Genomic DNA, 19,238 nt, shown 5'->3' with positions numbered 1-19,238 from the left:
ATGTATGTACACATCATATATATATAATACAGGGATGTATGTACACATCATATATATATAATACAGGGATGTATGTACACATCATATATATCATATATAATACAGGGATGTATGTACACATCATATATATATATAATACAGGGATGTATGTACACATCATATATATCATATATAATACAGAGATGTATGTACATATTATATATAATACAGGGATGTATGTACACATCATATATATCATATATAATACAGAGATGTATGTACATATTATATATAATACAGGGATGTGAATACACTCATGGACAGTCTGGTATCACACACAGTGACATAGGACTGTATACATGGGGAGGACATCCCTCTCCTCTCCTCTCCAGGCAGCCGTAGGGTTAAATGACGTCATCGAATCATGTCGACGAGCAATGGGCGCCATTTTGAAACCCCATCCCGGAGCAGCCGAGAGCGGCTCGTGACCGCCGCATCCCCTCCCAAAGTGTCAGGGCGGCTCCTCCTCCCTCACCGGCCCCAGCACCCGGCTCTACCGAACACCTCCGACCGGACCGAGAGAGAGAAACACACCGAGGGGAGGGCTGACCCAGCGACAAGGAAGCCGCCTCCTCCCCCCACCCCCCCAGGATAGGAAGGCCCGCTCCTACAGGGCAGCCATGGCAGGTACACACTACTACAGGCGGGCTGCGGCCTACTCTGCGGGCCCGGCGTATACCTCACCCCGGGGACCCTGCACACCCCGCCCGGGGTCACTCTACCGCCCCGGCTTCTCTCCCTCCCCGGAGCTCCCCGGCTTTTCTCATTCACTCCACGGCCGCCTTCCCTTCCCTCCTCACCCGCTCTGCACCCGACTCCTCGTCCCCGTCCTCTGTCCTCCTCATCCCCGTCCTCTGTCCTCCTCATCCCCGTCCTCTGTCCCCTCTCATCCCCGTCCTCTGTCCTCCTCATCCCCGTCCTCTGTCCCCCCCCTCATCCCCGTCCTCTGTCCCCTCTCATCCCCGTCCTCTGTCCCCTCTCATCCCCGTCCTCTGTCCCCTCTCATCCCCGTCCTCTGTCCTCCTCATCCCCGTCCTCTGTCCTCCTCATCCCCGTCCTCTGTCCTCCTCATCCCCGTCCTCTGTCCTCCTCATCCCCGTCCTCTGTCCTCCTCATCCCCGTCCTCTGTCCCCCCTCATCCCCGTCCTCTGTCCCCCCTCATCCCCGTCCTCTGTCCCCCCTCATCCCCGTCCTCTGTCCCCCCCCCTCATCCCCGTCCTCTGTCCCCCCTCATCCCCGTCCTCTGTCCCCCCCCCTCATCCCCGTCCTCTGTCCCCCCTCATCCCCGTCCTCTGTCCCCCCTCATCCCCGTCCTCTGTCCCCCCCCCTCATCCCCGTCCTCTGTCCCCCTCATCCCCGTCCTCTGTCCCCCTCATCCCCGTCCTCTGTCCCCCCCCTCATGCCCGTCCTCTGTCCCCCCCCTCATGCCCGTCCTCTGTCCCCCCCCTCATGCCCGTCCTCTGTCCCCCCCCTCATGCCCGTCCTCTGTCCCCCCCCTCATGCCCGTCCTCTGTCCCCCCCCTCATGCCCGTCCTCTGTCCCCCCCCTCATGCCCGTCCTCTGTCCCCCCCCTCATGCCCGTCCTCTGTCCCCCCCCTCATGCCCGTCCTCTGTCCCCCCCCTCATGCCCGTCCTCTGTCCCCCCCCTCATGCCCGTCCTCTGTCCCCTCTCATCCCCGTCCTCTGTCCCCTCTCATCCCCGTCCTCTGTCCCCTCTCATCCCCGTCCTCTGTCCCCTCTCATCCCCGTCCTCTGTCCCCTCTCATCCCCGTCCTCTGTCCCCTCTCATCCCCGTCCTCTGTCCCCTCTCATCCCCGTCCTCTGTCCCCTCTCATCCCCGTCCTCTGTCCCCTCTCATCCCCGTCCTCTGTCCCCTCTCATCCCCGTCCTCTGTCCCCTCTCATCCCCGTCCTCTGTCCCCTCTCATCCCCGTCCTCTGTCCCCTCTCATCCCCGTCCTCTGTCCCCTCTCATCCCCGTCCTCTGTCCCCTCTCATCCCCGTCCTCTGTCCCCTCTCATCCCCGTCCTCTGTCCCCCCCCATCCCCGTCCTCTGTCCCCCCCCATCCCCGTCCTCTGTCCCCCCCCATCCCCGTCCTCTGTCCCCCCCCATCCCCGTCCTCTGTCCCCCCCCATCCCCGTCCTCTGTCCCCCCCATCCCCGTCCTCTGTCCCCCCCCCCCCATCCCCGTCCTCTGTCCCCCCCCCCATCCCCGTCCTCTGTCCCCCCCCCCCATCCCCGTCCTCTGTCCCCCCCCCCATCCCCGTCCTCTGTCCCCCCCCCCCCATCCCCGTCCTCTGTCCCCCCCCCCCCATCCCCGTCCTCTGTCCCCCCCCCATCCCCGTCCTCTGTCCCCCCCCCATCCCCGTCCTCTGTCCCCCCCCCCCATCCCCGTCCTCTGTCCCCCCCCCCCATCCCCGTCCTCTGTCCCCCCCCCCCATCCCCGTCCTCTGTCCCCCCCCCCCATCCCCGTCCACTCTCTTTCCCCCCCCCCCATCCCCGTCCACTCTCTTTCCCCCCCCCCCATCCCCGTCCACTCTCTTCCCCCCCCCCCCATCCCCGTCCACTCTCTTTCCCCCCCCCCCATCCCCGTCCACTCTCTTTCCCCCCCCCCCATCCCCGTCCACTCTCTTTCCCCCCCCCCCATCCCCGTCCACTCTCTTTCCCCCCCCCCCCATCCCCGTCCACTCTCTTTTCCCCCCCCCCATCCCCGTCCACTCTCTTTCCCCCCCCCCCATCCCCGTCCACTCTCTTTCCCCCCCCCCCATCCCCGTCCACTCTCTTTCCCCCCCCCCCATCCCCGTCCACTCTCTTTCCCCCCCCCCATCCCCGTCCACTCTCTGTCCCCCCCCCATCCCCGTCCTCTGTCCCCCCCCCCCCCCATCCCCGTCCTCTGTCCCCCCCCCCCCCCCATCCCCGTCCACTCTCTTCCCCCCCCCCCCCATCCCCGTCCACTCTCTTCCCCCCCCCCCCCATCCCCGTCCACTCTCTTTCCCCCCCCCCCCCCATCCCCGTCCACTCTCTTTCCCCCCCCCCCATCCCCGTCCACTCTCTTTCCCCCCATCCCCGTCCACTCTCTTTCCCCCCCCCCCCCATCCCCGTCCACTCTCTTCCCCCCCCCCCCCATCCCCGTCCACTCTCTTTCCCCCCCCCCATCCCCGTCCACTCTCTTTCCCCCCCCCCATCCCCGTCCACTCTCTTTCCCCCCCCCCCCATCCCCGTCCACTCTCTTTCTCCCCCCCCCCCCATCCCCGTCCACTCTCTTCCCCCCCCCCCATCCCCGTCCACTCTCTTTCCCCCCCCCCCATCCCCGTCCACTCTCTTCCCCCCCCCCCCCATCCCCGTCCACTCTCTTTCCCCCCCCCCCATCCCCGTCCACTCTCTGTCCCCCCCCCCATCCCCGTCCTCTGTCCCCCCCCCCCCCCCATCCCCGTCCACTCTCTTTCCCCCCCCCCATCCCCGTCCACTCTCTTCCCCCCCCCCCATCCCCGTCCACTCTCTTCCCCCCCCCCCCCATCCCCGTCCACTCTCTTTCCCCCCCCCCCCATCCCCGTCCACTCTCTTTCCCCCCCCCCCCATCCCCGTCCACTCTCTTTCCCCCCATCCCCGTCCACTCTCTTTCCCCCCCCCCCATCCCCGTCCACTCTCTTTCCCCCCCCCCCATCCCCGTCCACTCTCTTTCCCCCCCCCCATCCCCGTCCACTCTCTTTCTCCCCCCCCCCCCCATCCCCGTCCACTCTCTTTCTCCCCCCCCCCCCATCCCCGTCCACTCTCTTCCCCCCCCCCCCATCCCCGTCCACTCTCTTTCCCCCCCCCCCCCCATCCCCGTCCACTCTCTTTCCCCCCCCCCCATCCCCGTCCACTCTCTTTCCCCCCCCCCCATCCCCGTCCACTCTCTTCCCCCCCCCCCCCATCCCCGTCCACTCTCTTTCCCCCCCCCATCCCCGTCCACTCTCTTTCCCCCCCCCCCATCCCCGTCCACTCTCTTTCCCCCCCCCCATCCCCGTCCACTCTCTTTCCCCCCCCCCCCATCCCCGTCCACTCTCTTTCCCCCCCCCCCCCATCCCCGTCCACTCTCTTTCCCCCCCCCCCCCATCCCCGTCCACTCTCTTTCCCCCCCCCCCCATCCCCGTCCACTCTCTTTCTCCCCCCCCCCATCCCCGTCCACTCTCTTTCTCCCCCCCCCCCCATCCCCGTCCACTCTCTTTCTCCCCCCCCCCCCATCCCCGTCCACTCTCTTTCCCCCCCCCCCATCCCCGTCCACTCTCTTTCCCCCCCCCCCCATCCCCGTCCACTCTCTTTCCCCCCCCCCCCCATCCCCGTCCACTCTCTTTCTCCCCCCCCCCCATCCCCGTCCACTCTCTTTCTCCCCCCCCCCCATCCCCGTCCACTCTCTTTCCCCCCCCCCCCATCCCCGTCCACTCTCTTTCCCCCCCCCCCATCCCCGTCCACTCTCTTTCCCCCCCCCCCCATCCCCGTCCACTCTCTTTCCCCCCCCCCCCCATCCCCGTCCACTCTCTTTCTCCCCCCCCCCCCATCCCCGTCCACTCTCTTTCTCCCCCCCCCCCATCCCCGTCCACTCTCTTTCCCCCCCCCCCCATCCCCGTCCACTCTCTTTCCCCCCCCCCCCATCCCCGTCCACTCTCTTCCCCCCCCCCCCCCATCCCCGTCCACTCTCTTCCCCCCCCCCCATCCCCGTCCACTCTCTTCCCCCCCCCCCCATCCCCGTCCACTCTCTTCCCCCCCCCCCCCCCATCCCCGTCCACTCTCTTCCCCCCCCCCCCCCCATCCCCGTCCACTCTCTTTCCCCCCCCCCCCCCCATCCCCGTCCACTCTCTTCCCCCCCCATCCCCGTCCACTCTCTTTCCCCCCCCCCATCCCCGTCCACTCTCTTCCCCCCCCCATCCCCGTCCACTCTCTTCTCCTCTCTCCCCCCCCCCCATCCCCGTCCACTCTCTTCTCCTCTCCTCCCCCCCCCCCCATCCCCGTCCACTCTCTTCTCCTCTCCTCCCCCCCCCCCCCCCATCCCCGTCCACTCTCTTCTCCTCTCCCCTCCCCCCCCCCCCCCCATCCCCGTCCACTCTCTTCTCCTCTCCCCCCCCCCCCCCCCCCCCCATCCCCGTCCACTCTCTTCTCCTCTCCTCCCCCCCCCCCCCATCCCCGTCCACTCTCTTCTCCTCTCCTCCCCCCCCCCCCCATCCCCGTCCACTCTCTTCTCCTCTCCTCCCCCCCCCCCCCCCCATCCCCGTCCACTCTCTTCTCCTCTCCTCCCCCCCCCCCCCCCCATCCCCGTCCACTCTCTTCTCCTCCCCCCCCCCCCCCATCCCCGTCCACTCTCTTCTCCTCCCCCCCCCCCTCATCCCCGTCCACTCTCTTCTCCTCTCCCCCCCCCCCATCCCCGTCCACTCTCTTCTCCTCGCCCCCCCCCCCCCCCAATCCCCGTCCACTCTCTTCTCCTCGCCCCCCCCCCCCCCAATCCCCGTCCACTCTCTTCTCCTCTCCCCCCCATCCCCGTCCACTCTCTTCTCCTCTCCCCCCCATCCCCGTCCACTCTCTTCTCCTCTCCCCCCCATCCCCGTCCACTCTCTTCTCCTCTCCCCCCCATCCCCGTCCACTCTCTTCCCCTCCTCATATCCCCCTCCCCTCATCACCGCACCTCTTACCCTCTCTGCCTCTTGTCTTTCAGGAGTGGCCGGAGGAAATGACTTCCAGTGGTGTTTCTCCCAAGTCAAAGGTGCCATAGACGAGGATGTGGCAGAAGGTGGGTGATGTAACCTGGAGGACTACAGGTCCCAGCATTACTATAGTCTAGATGGGAAGGGGGACTTACAGGTCTCAGCATTATATAATGACTTTCTAATTGCTGTATAGGGACTACAGTTTTGTGCAATATTGTGATGTTGGTGGTTGGAATGTTTTATTGAATTTCGCCCATCTTGCAAAAATGTGAATGAGCCCCAGTGTCTGGTGTACTTTTAGAGTAAGACCCCTTTCACACGGGAGGCTTTTTTCAGGCACTTTTGGGCTAAAAATAGTGCCTAAAAACGGCTCCCCTGCAGTCTCGGTGTGAGAGCCCGAGTGCTTTCACACTAAGGCGATGCGCTGGCAGAACGTTCAAAAAACTCCTGCAAGCAGCATCTTTGGAGAGGTGTATACACCGCTCCTAAACCCCCCTGCCCATTGAAATTAATGGGCAGCCCGCTGAACCGCCAGCAAAGCGCTGCTGCAGTGGCACTTTGCAGGTCGTTTTAACCCTTTTTCGGTCGCTAGCGGGGGTTAAAAGCACTGACTTTTAATAATCAGACACTCACCTGTCCTACGGTCCATCGATGTGGGTGTATGAAGCCCCGCTCCTCTCCCCCCTCCTCTCCACGGTGCCGGCATTCTTATTGTGGGTGCCCGGCTGTGGCTTCACATCCGGGCACACACTGCACATGCGCGTGCCATGCTGTGAATGGCCGGGCAATCTTCTGGGACCTGTGACATGTCGCAGAAGATTGCATGGAGGGGGGTGAGGTGAACTTGCAGCGCCGCAGACCCCCGGGAGTAAGTGGGAGCTGGATGCCTCTAAAAAGAGGGTATCCACTCCCCCCTAAAAAAAAAAAAAAAAAAAAAAAAAAAAAAATGCCAAATGTGGCATGTCAGGGGGTCACCATCACTTAAAGTGGTTGTAAACCCATTACAACCACTTTAACCTACAGGTAAGCCTAGATTAAGGCTTACCTGTAGGTGCAAGAAATATCTCCAAAACCTAAAAAATTTAGGAGATATTTGCAGGAATAGCGGCACCGATGTCTACAGCGCATGCCGTAGACATCGGGTGCAGGCGCACTGTGTGTGCCGTTTCTAGCGGCGATCATTCCGTTAGTGGAGGGACCAGCGCGCATGCGAGGGAGTGGCGTCATCGCGGCTCTGGCCAGTCACAGCGCCATAGCCACGATACCCTGAAGCCACTCCGGGATAGATGGCGGCGCCGGAGGAGGCGAGCGAGGGTCGATGCCGGGGCTTCGATCTCAGGAAAGTAATTGCATACTAGCTCATTATGCCTTTGCCTTGCAGGGTGTATTTATTTATTTATTTATTTTTTTTTTTTTAAGAGGCTTTACTTCCTCTTTAAAGTGGAAGTTCCATTTTTGTGTGGAAGTCCACTTTAAAGTATATGTGAACCCTCACCTTTCACCCCCTTCTTGCCCAGACCAATTTTCAACTTTTAGTGGTCACACTTTGACAATTACTCAGTCATGCTACATTGTACCCAAACAGAAATGTTATCATTTTTTCACACAAATAGAACTTTCTCTTAGTGGTATTTAATCACCGCTGGGTTTTTATTTATTTATTTTTTTGCGATATAAGTGAAAAAAGAGCAAAAATTTTGAAGAAAACACTTTATTTTTTGTTATAGAATTTTGCAAATAAGTAATTTTTGTTCAATAATTTTGTTACATATCTTTGGTAAAAAATAACCCAAATTAGTGTATATTATTTAGTCTGTGTGAAAGTTAGCGTCTACAAGCTATGGTGTCCCCTCAAAATAACTCGCAGCCTTTATTGTCTAAACCACTGGCAACAAAAGTGAGTACACCCCTAAGTGAAAATTTCCAAATTGGGCCCATGTCCTGTGGTCTGATGAGACCAAGATAAACTTATTAGGTTCAGATGGTGTCAAGCGTGTGTGGTGGCAACCAGGTGAGGAGTACAAAGACAAGTGTGTCTTGCCTAGAGTGAAGCATGGTGGTGGGAGTGTTATGGTCTGGGGCTGCATGAGTGCTGCCGTCACTGGGGAGCTACAGTTCATTGAGGGAACCATGAATACCAACATGAACTGTGACATACTGAAGCAGAGCATGATCTCCCCCCTTCGTAGACTGGGCCAGAAGGGCAGTATTCAAACATAAGGACCCCAAACACACCTCCAAGACGACCACTGCCTTACTAAAGAAGCTGAGGGTAAAGGTGATGGACTGGCCAAGCATGTCTTCAGACCTAAACCCAATTGAGCATCTGTGGGGCATCCTCAAATGGAAGGTTGAGGAGCGCAAGGTCTATAACATCCACCAGTTCTGTGATGTCGTCATGGAGGAATAGAAGAGGACTCCAGTGGCAACCTGTGAAGCTCTGGTGAACTCCATGCCCAAGAGGGTTAAGGTAGTGCTGGAAAATAATGGTGGCCACACAAAATATTGACACTTTGGGCCCAATTTGGACATTTTCACTTAGGGGTGTACTCACTTTTGTTGCCAGCGGTTTAGAGGGGACTACTCACTTTTGTGAGATACTGTACATTCCTGACTACCTATCACACTTTTGAATGCCCTGGAGCACCAGGACAAAGAAATTACCAACAAAATGACCCCATTTTGGGAAAGCAAACACCCCCAAGGTATATTCTATGGGGCATGTTCTTTTCCACAAGTTTTTGGAAAATGTGGAAATAAAGTGAAAACTTTTTTTTTTATTTTTTACAGTTTACTATTTATAAGATATTTATAACACATGTCATGTACATAGCAAAAAATTACCCCCCAAAATACGTTCTGCTACTCGTCCTGAGCATGGCCATACAACATGTGAGACTTTTACACAGCCTGGTCACATGTAGAGGCCCAACATCCAAGTAGCACCGTCAGGTGTTCTAGGAGCATAATCTACACACCTAATTTCCTAACTACCCATCACATCTGTGGAGGCCCTGGAGCACCAGGCCAATGCAAAATGCCCACAAAATGACCCCGTGAGACAGGTAGCGTGCTCTGGACCGGAGACAGGTCCTCTTTAGTTTGTGGAGCAATCTGGGGACTGTGTCTTACTACTGTAATCGGTAACTTATTGTTACCAGAATTCCTCACACTGGGTCAGTTTGTGAGGAAGAGAACCCAGTAACGATGAGTTACAGCCGTTTGACATTTGTGACCGGCTGTGATTGGACACAGCTGGTCACGTGGTAAAGAGCCATTTTCATTGGCTCTTTACCCTGATCGGGGATGGACTGTGTCCAGAGGGACACACCTCGCCCCCGCACTGTGCGACGAGAACGGGTGGATGTCAGATGTTCCTGCTGGTGTCATTTTTACTATGCACTGGTAGGGAAGTGGTTAAAATAGGATAGGAAGGCTATATATATATATATATATATATATATATATATATATATAATAATTTTTTTTTCTATTATATATTCCCCCTCCTGTGTCTGAGTGATTACATAACCTCTGTTCCCAACTGCATACGGGACTTAGAGAGCTGGGGGGTGTAAGCACATGTCTGACCATTAGAGGACAGGCAGGCTTTGCTCCTCGCACAGCCAGAAAACTGACCATGCTGGGATTGATGCGCTACTATGCTTAGCGTGGTTGGTTTGAAATGGGAAAGCAGAAGAACTGGTGGCAGGATCACCAGGTATTTCACACAAGGGAAGTAATGCAAAGAGAACAGGATACTTTTTAACACATGGTATGGTAACAGACACATATTGTAAATATGAAATGTTGGGGAAACATACTTTTTACACATGTTTTACTATAGATCAGCCCTGTATTTGGCACCACCTTCTTGCCCTCAGTCCTACTTTGTATTACCAATTGTTAGTGAAGAAAAGAATAATACATGTCTGCTGAATGCAGTATTTTGTGTTAAGGCTATAAAGTGTAATTTTGCTCTCATCGGATCAGAAAGCCCTGTACTGTATGTGGTGTCTTTGGTAAGTTCATGAACTGGTTTTATATCAGGGTTTCCACAGTGGCTTTCTTCTCATCACTCTTTTATGTAAAAATTGTGTTCTGCAAACCTTATTTATAACAGTCCATGCACAGGAGTTTTAGAGGCAGATAAAAAAAAAGCATCGCAAGTGCATTTTTGAGAGGAGTTTTCTGGCAGAAAAAAAATGCTTAGTGTTATTGAACCCACAACAGTAAAAATCGGTCTGTATATGCAGTAAAACATGCTTGTTGTACTCCCTGTGGAAAGGGGTTAATCTTCTGCATTGTGTAAAAAGGCTGATCTTGTCTTCTCTGATCCTCCCCTTCCATAGTCCCCAATCCATATCCCGACAGTACAGAGTCTTGGGGGGCCCTCTGCACATGCTCAGTTTGGTGTGTGTTAGGTTTTTTTTTTTTTCTTGGGAGAGTGCATATGATCAGCACAGGGCCAATGGGCACTGTCCAGACAGAAGGTCAGGGGTCCTGCAGCCTCATAGGACAGTCAGAGGTGAATGAAAACTCCTCCTACAAGCTAGAACCAGTGCTTGGCTGGACACTGATAGAAGTCACAAGACTGCTATATACTGCTGATGAGAAAAGGTATTTAACAGTTTATATTTACTAAAATAATTGGCTTTCCATGTTCTGTGGGAGAGCAGATATAGTGAATTCTGGGGTGGTGGTCCTGGGTTTGTTAAGTTTAACGCACCTAAGTGTACATTGATTAGAGAGGAATGTTTTGGGATAAAAAAAAACGTATAAAAGCAAATGCCTTTTAAACTCTCCTAAACGCTTGTGCAATACAAACTAATGTGAGCTTTTTTTTTTTTTTTTTTTTTTTTTTTTTTTTTTTAAATGCCACTTTTTCTGCCGGAGGTTCTGACACTTTTTTTCTGCTTCTAGTGTGCTTGGACCTTACATGTACTTCAAAAGGTATCTTGGATGAGTAAATTACTATGCAGCAGATGTCTTGGGGACCGTTTTCTCATTCACTTCAGACTGACCACCAAATTTAGTTCTTTTATAAAGGCAAGACTCTGCGCCATAACCAATACAAATGTAGCTTTCATTGTTTGAAGCCACGTTCCGATATACCAAATTCTAAAGAATAATCTATCATCCTAAAAATACATATGAAAAAGCTGCAACCATTAGCAAGTGACCTCAACACTCTAAAAGAAATAACGATAATTAAAAAATGGAGCGCTAATTCAAGAAGCTATGCAACAAAAATGCAGTAATAAGCGATAATGTTGTGAAACGATGATAAAGTGCGCTAATTCAAGAAACTATGTAGCAAAATAAACAAATATGCATGAATGATTGTCCCTAATATCAAAAATGTTCTATGTGTCGATGCACATTACGACGTTTAGAGGCATATTTTAAGCTCAGCGTTTAGGGCTGGTTCACACTGCTACGATGTGCGAATCCACAGCGGGTTCCCGCATCGCATGTCTCCCGGTGTTAGTTAATGACGCCCCCAAATCAGTTTGCATATCGCAGTGCAGTGCGATCTGCAAATTCGGACAGGAATAGGATCGTATGGGTGCGAACACCCATGCGATCTGATTCTGCTACGGACCAAAAAAGGGTCCTGAGCGAGTTTGGTCTGGATGCGATGCAAATTCAGCCATACTATCTATGCACATCACATGTGCATAGAGATCGCATGTGATGTGCGAATCGCAGCTGATCTCGGACCTCGCACCAGTGTGAACTGGCCCTTAGGGTCGGAAAAAAATAAACCCTTCTGTTTTGAGTTTTTGAGAGCAGTTTTTTGTCAGAAAAAAAGCTGCTAAACCCTTCTAAATGCTCTTAAAGGCTTGTACAAAACAACACTCAAAATTGTCGTTTTTTTTCTGCCAAGAGGATTGGTGGGTTTTTTAAGCCAGTGTGCATGGACCCTTAAAGTGATATATTTTATTTATTTTTTTCCCTTTTAAAAATAATAAACATGTTCTACTTACCTGCTCTGTTGCAGTGGATTTGCACAGAGCAGCCCAGGTCCTCCTCTTCTCGGGTCCCTCTTCTGTGATCCTGGCCCCTCCCTCCTGTTCAGTGCCCCCACAGCAAGCAGCTTGTTATGGGTTCACTCGAGCTGAGTCACAGCTCCCTGTGTCCATTCAGACACAGAGACGCGCACCCTCCCCTCCTTTCCCCTGATTGGCTAGCTGACTTTGACAGCCGCAGGAGCCAATGGCGCTGCTTCTGTCTCAGCCAATTGGGAAGGAGAATCTCGGACGGCTAAGACATTCGTGGACAGAGATGGAGCTCAGGTAAGTATTAGAGGGTGCTGGGGCAGCTGCTGCACACAGAAGGCTTTTTATCTTAATGCATAGAATGCATTAAGATAAAAAAAACCTTCTGTCTTTACAGTCGCTTTAAGTTCAGCTTTGGGACCATGTTCTACCTGTTTTTAGGGTGGAACATTTAATGTTCCCACTGCTGCAGTGGTTCAGTGATCTCTGCCCTCTGTGTGACAGCAGTATTGGGGATAACTTCCCCGTACTAGCGGCCACTTTTTAAAAAGAGTGTGGACGTGTGGGGATTTGCTCACACAGCCACGTCATTCATTCATAGATTTCTGTGAATGAAAGAACTAGAAGTACCAAGATCCTTTATGGCTGTCAGTTTGTAGTTCTCAGTGAACTACCATGGTGCTGTTTGATTCTTCCTGTCAGTGTGAAAATGCCTGCCCACACGATGTATGCTCATACTGGTAGTCTGCAGGAGACTTGCTTGGCATCAGTGATCTGCTGATCACTGGTGCAATGCTTTCCAGGCTCCCCCCCCCCCCAAAAAAAAAAGGTGAATGCACTTTTTTTTTTTTTTTTTCCCCTGCAAAAAAAGTGCATTTTTATTTATTATTTATTTTTAAAGGTGAACTTATCCTTTTTATCAAGTTTTTTTATTCTTCTGTGTAATCACATAACAGTACATGCACATTGGGGTTGATTCATGAAAACTAGAGTGCAAAATCTGGTGCAGCTGTGTAGCCAATCAGCTTCTAACTTCAGCTTGTACAATTAGGCTGGTTTCACTACAGCGCTAATGCCTTCACATAGCAGCACTTCTAAAATGCACTATGCTTTTAAAAAAAAAAAAAAAAAAAACTGTTGCGGCAGCGTATGTGCGTTGAGGATGCTGTTGGGTTCTTGGTAACGAGCTGGAACCCGCAGGTGTCCTTAACAACAAGCAGATAAATACACATACGGTGCCCCTCCTGTACCTCCATGGTGGTCACCAAGCTTCTCTCTGCTCGCTTTTTGCAGAAGTTGTTTGGTCGGCGGAGCAGCACAGAGCAGAGCCCGCCATCTTTAGTACTGGTCATTACACAGGACACTGCAGAGGGGGCAGGGTGAGGAGCTAGGATAACTGGACGGGACTGCAGGAACAGCTCTGGCGCAAATGTGAATGTGTGCGGAGGAGAGGGGGCGGACCCAATTTTGAAGAGAAAAATTGGTCAGGAAAGCCAGGAACCTCGGGCGGCATGTGAGGGAAGGAGAGGGAGCATTCAGACTGAACATTGTACAAACCATGGAGGTACAGGGGGCATATGTGTAAAGGATGCCAGTGGGTGCCAGTTCCTTTTACAACCTGCATCTTTTTAAAGAAAGTGTCATGTGACCCCAAAAAACACACCCTTGGTGTGTCTTATTACTGACTTACATTAGATGTTTTTTTTTTTTTGTTTTTTTTTTTGTTTTTTTTTGTTTGGTGCACTTTTGGAAAGTGCTGCAAAGATGCTGCAAGCGTGACTTTTTAAACCGCAGTGCTAATGCAATGCAGCAGTGTGAAAAGTCACATAGGCTTTAAAGGGAAGTATTTTTTTGATGCACTTTTGTCACACTGGAAATGTGCCGTCTAGCATGGCAAAAGCACATGCGTGTGAAAGGGGCCTTAAAGAGGAAGTAAAGTCTTCCTCTTTAATTGTACCTTCAGGTAAACCTATAGTAAGGCTTACCTGTAGGTACTGTAAATATCTCCAATATTTGCACCATTTAAGAGATGTTTACTATATACACGGATGTCATTGGCGCATGCGCACTGAAGAAATTGCCTGCTCATGCTGTTTCTTCAAGGCCTGTGCCGTGTATGCGAGGTAGTGATGTCATTGCAGCTCCGGCCAATCGCAGCGCCAGAGCCCACGAACCCGGCAGTAACTTCAGGAAAGATGACGGCCATGTGAGCGGAGTGCAGGTGGCACTGGAGGGCATTGTTCTAAGGTGAGTATTTCATAATGAGCTAGTATACAAGGCATACTAGCTCATTATGCCTTTTTTTTGTCTTGCAGGTTTGTTTGTTTTGTTGTAGTTTTTTTTTTTTAATTTGGAGGCTTACAACCTCTTTAAGCTTTGACAATAAAACCAGAACTCTGATTGGTTTCTATGCAAAACTACACCAGATTTGGCACTCTCCAATTTTAGTAAATCAACCCCTCTGTCTCCTAGGAGTTGCTTTTATATTTTGCAAGGTTATTCTTTTTGGCCAATTTAAAACATCAAACACGGAAATGAAGGGTGTGTTGCGACTTTAACCAGTGATGTCACTTCAAAATAATAGTAGCTTGTGCATCTGATGAAACTTGCACAGCTTGTATTTTTTGTAAAACTACAATGAGCTTTGTTTAATTGTCTCTTGTAGCAGCGTGAGTCACTTCCAGGTTTACTAGTGTCAGACCCTTTTTATTGGCTTTGGAATATTGCACGTAGCCAGAGATATACTTCATTTTTCACTTTCACTCAGGTGTCATTTTGATGTTCGCTTTATTTTTACATGTAAACAAAATAAAAGTAATATTTTGATAAAAGGTGGGTTAAAAATATTGAACATTTTTATGTAAATTGGGGGCTGAGGACACTGATGTAGTGTAAAAAGGAAAACGAATGCAGCCACCGCATCAAATGATTGGTAAGCTGCAATAGGTTACATTTTTGGTTTAATTACACTTTTTCTATTGCACTGCCCATTAAGTTGTAGATCTGGACAGAGGCCGGGAGCTGCCAAACTTACTATGTTAACCAGCAGGTGATAAAGTTGACCCTAAAAAAAAAAAATAAATAAAATGCTCCCGTTTATTTAAGGCATGATCTATACCAGTGATGGCCAACCTTGGCACCCCAGATGTTTTGGAGCTACATTTCCCATGATGATCATGCACTCTGCAGTGTAGTTGAGCATCATAGGGAAATGTAGTTCCGAAACATCTGGTTCGCCATCACTGATCTATACCATAATGCTTGTGCAGTGTAATTTGTGCCATTCTTTGTTTTAAAATACCTGGTTGATCTGCCTGTTCCTGTGCGGGGCGATTTTTCTCCCAAAAAAATCTGCAATTTCACGATTCGAATCTCGTGTTTTGTTTTTTTTTTTTATGGACACCGCGCCGGTCCTAAGGAGCTGCGGACAGGAGTTTTTAGGCGAGGCCGCGGCTTTGGCCTAGTCAGCGGCGTCCTGCTTTGTGGACTAGGCTGAAGCCGTGGCCTCACCTAAAAACTCCTGCCCGCAGCTCCTCAGGACCGGCGCGGTGTCAGCGCCGGTCCTGGTGAAAAAAAAACAAACACGATTTGACCTCTCAACTCGATTCAAGATTCAAACCGATTTTTTTTCCTTAGCCTACGGGAGCGGGGGGTGCTCTGTAGAGGTCGACCGATATATTGGCCGATATTTGGCTTTTTTTACTTAATCGGCATCGGCTGATTGTGCTGATAAAAAAAGCTGATTATAACTTCATCGGGACTTGCAAATGACTTATGTAATAGAAGTCAATGCAAGTTTCCCGAGGTTATCTGTGGAGAGGATTCTCTCTCCCCCCTGGGCAGCCTGCCAAGTCTGATAAGAAGAAACATTGTATCTTTTCAAGTTCTTTTTATCAATGAACTGATCTCCAAAAGTTCTCAGTTTAACCATTTAAAGACTAAATCTTTTCTGACACTTGTTGCTTACAAGTAAAAATCCTGTATTTTCTGCTAGAAATTCACTTAGAACCCCCAAACATTATATATATTTTTTTTAGCAGAGACCCTAGGGAATAAAAAAGCGGTTGTTGCAATATTTTATGTCACACGGTATTTGCGCAGCGGTCTTTCAAACGCAATTTTTTTTTAAAAAATTAATGAAATAAAAAAAAAAACTAAGCAGTAAAGTTAGCCCATTTTTTTCATCCAAAAGTTTTGATTACCTGTTTTTGTGTATTTAATATTTAAGATAGTTATTTTTTTTTAAATCTAAATTATACATAGAAGTGAACTGATTGGAGGTTTGTTTTGTTTAATAAATGTTTAAATGTAAAAAATTTTCTGTATCACTTATTACTTAAGGTTGCTTCACACTGGAGCGGGCATGCGTTGACGGTAAAACGCTGTTAGTTTTAGCGGCACTTTACCGTCATTTTAGCGGCGCTATTCGGCTGCTAGCGGGGCGCTTATAACCCAGCCAGCGACCAAGGAAGGGGTTAAATGCACCCATGAAGCGCTGCTGCCGAAACGCTTTGCAGGCGCTTCGGCAGCGGTGCGCATTCATTTCAATGGGAAGGAGTGGTGGAGGAGCGGTATACACCGCTCCAAAGATGCTGCTTGCAGGACTTTTTTTTAACATCCTGCCAGCGCATCGCCTCAGTGTGAAAGCACTCGAGCTTTCACACAGACTGCAGGGGAGCTACTTTACAGGCGCTATTTTTAGCCCAAAAGCGCCTGAAAAACGCCCCAGTGTGAAAGGGGTCTAACTGTTAGATTTTATGAGATGAAGGGAAAAAAAAAAAATCGGCCTAATATATCGGCCCAAAAAAATCGGCATCATATATCGGCCATCGGCCACCGCAATTTCTAAATATCGGCATCGGCCAGAGAAAAACCCATATCGGTCGACCTCTAGTGCTCTGTGCAAAACCATTACACAGATCAGCTAAGTAATGCATGTTTATTTAAAAAAAGAAAAAAAAACATTTACAATCTCTTCAAAGACATGATTTTTATTAGGGTTACTTCAAACTGGCATTAAGAGGAGGCGTTTGAGAGGCATTAAAAATGCCCCTCAAACGCCTATGTACAAGATATATTAGTGTGAACAGCACAATGTTCTGTCTAAGTGTCAGCGTTGCTTCGCTTCAGAATTGAAGCCTCCTGTCGAGTCGGAAGGCGTTTGAAGCCTTTCAACACCTCCCATTCAAGTCTATGGTAACACTCCGCAAACGCTCTGGCAGGCACTTTCAGAGCGGTATTGTTGCGGTGCATTAGTCACTTTCCATTGTGGAGCAGTTTTAACGCTACGAAACCGCGCATAGGGCATTTAACGCTTGTAAAATGCCCCATTCTAAAGCTCATCGATGCCCATACTAATGCCATACAAACGCTGTAGGAGCGTTTGTTGAGCGTCGGTAATTTACTCAAGTGTGAACAGACCATTACACAGAGAGAGTGACATAGTTTTTTATATTGCTGAAACCTTTAACTATTTGCTGACCGGCCCATAGTAAGTATATGTCATTACTTTGACGTTAAATACCGGGTTTATGGCAGCAGCTAGTTGCCATAACTCATGGTATCATTTTTATTTTTACTATGGCTGATTCTCTGTAAGATAAAAGTGGTCCCATGGGTGCCCCCTCCTGCTTCCCGGGCTTACATGACCTATTGGTAATCTCTGACTGAAGCAACCTCTGATGTCACTTCCGGTTCCAGGCCGTAATAAAAAAAAATGTTTTTTTGTTTTTTGCTTTTAAAGGTAAATGAGAGATTTGGGGTCTTTTTGACTCGGCAGGAGGGAGGGGCCAGGAACGCTGGCTAGGGACCCGAGAAGAGGAGGATCTGGGCTGCTCTGTGCACAACCGCTACACAGAGCAGGTAAGTATAACATGTTTGTTAATTTTAGACAAAAAATAAACAACACAAAACTTTATTATCACTTTGGGTACCGTTCACACCAGCCTGATGTCAGACAGCGCATGTAATTCGCACCGCACTGCTGTGCAAATCACACACAATGTCTGTGCGATGCAAATTCAGCTATACAGATTCAGACCCCTTTTTTTTTTTTTGTGTGTGTGTCTGCACCAGAATAGGATTGCACGGTTGTGATCTGATTCCTGTCCGAATTCACAGTTCGCACTGCGATCTGCAAACCTATCTGGGGGTGTCATTAACTTTTGTATTGACACCTGCAGCTGTTCGCATAGGGCAGTGTGAACTGCCAGCGAGTTGTATGCAAAGCGGAAACCGGCACTGAAAGCGTTTCATTATAATATTTGACGTAACTCCGATGTCATGAAGTCTTGTGATATTTATCTCAAATAAAATTGTGCTTTGGACAAAAATTGGCAGGTGAATGTATACAAACTATGGAAGTGCACTTCTTCCTGTGACTGCAGATCTGCAGATTTATTTTTTTTCTGCCAAGAAACTGTTTAACATTAAACTGTATCTGTTTTTGTTTTAGCTGACATTATTTCTACTGTTGAGTTCAACCTTCCTGGAGACTTGTTAGCTACAGGAGACAAAGGAGGAAGAGTGGTTATATTTCAACGGGAACAAGAGGTTTGTCTTTTTTTTTTTTTTTTTTTTTTTTTTTCCTTCTGATTGATATTGCCTGTGACTCTGATATTATACACGGACCATACACATGCCAAATTCTCTTGTCAATTTCAGCCACTTTAAATTTAATCCAGAATAAACAACAAATCGGTCAATCTGTCGAATGAAGTCAAAACTGGGCTTGTATTTTTCAAATGCACTTTTCACGAGTCAAATCGGGATAAAACAACATTCTCGAGTGATCATATTTTTGACAGCATTTGATTGCAGTTTTAATTCTGTATCTTTACACTCCGAAACCACCATTTTATTGCTTTGTGATTTCAACAAAAATGTTTAATCTCTCGAAATATGTAATACCAGAGTAAGGGCTCATGGGCGTGGAGGGTTCTACACCGACAAGTAGCAGCATATTTCTGGGCCCAGAAGTGGCAGGTGTTTGCGTACAGCCATGGCCAGCATCCTGTACAAATCATTGACAGGCCTGATAGCTGTATAAATGTAACAGCACATCCAAGCAGTTACACGCATACAAAGATTGATGGGTGGCCCTGGATACAAACTGTTGTATGCCTGCAATCACTTGGTTATGGGGCCACATCTATACAGCCGTGGCATCTGTCAGTCTGTCATTGCTGGTTGAGTGTAAAGCCCTTTGTACCAGTGTACTATTTTACTAACACTCTACCACAGTACTAACAATCGAGAGCCTGTTAGAAGCACTTGCTTTGCCTGCTGGTGTTTTAGAGGTGATTACAAGCATCTAGTTAAAGAGCAACTCCAGGATCCTAAAAAAAAAAAATAGCAGCTACAAATACTTTAGCGGCTGACCTTTTTAAATATTAGGGCACTTGCCTGTCCAGGCATCCAGCGGTGTTCTCACCCGAGCAGATTATTCTATAGGGTGCTGGCGCTGCCATCTTGACTAAGGAAAACAGGCAGTGAAGCTTAGAGCAGAGGTAGGCAACCTGG

General features: G+C 50.2%; 1 protein-coding gene across 1 annotated transcript in view; it reads left to right on the top strand.

Moving 5' to 3' along the window:
• The first annotated feature begins 389 nt into the window (after positions 1-389).
• PPP2R2D (protein phosphatase 2 regulatory subunit Bdelta) overlaps positions 390-19,238 on the top strand; it is a 44,353-nt gene continuing 25,504 nt past the window's right edge. Inside the window, exons 1-3 of the mRNA XM_073595689.1 lie at positions 390-666; positions 5,724-5,798; positions 18,172-18,269. Of these exons, the coding sequence (XP_073451790.1) occupies positions 660-666; positions 5,724-5,798; positions 18,172-18,269 (180 nt within the window). The 5' untranslated portion in view covers positions 390-659. The remainder of the gene's footprint in view (positions 667-5,723; positions 5,799-18,171; positions 18,270-19,238) is intronic.

The sequence above is a fragment of the Aquarana catesbeiana genome, linkage group LG08, assembly GCF_042186555.1.
Source record: "Aquarana catesbeiana isolate 2022-GZ linkage group LG08, ASM4218655v1, whole genome shotgun sequence".
Lineage (NCBI taxonomy): Eukaryota > Metazoa > Chordata > Amphibia > Anura > Ranidae > Aquarana > Aquarana catesbeiana.
Note: the sequence above shows the minus strand (reverse complement) of the source record. Positions and strands in the feature narration are given on the sequence as shown.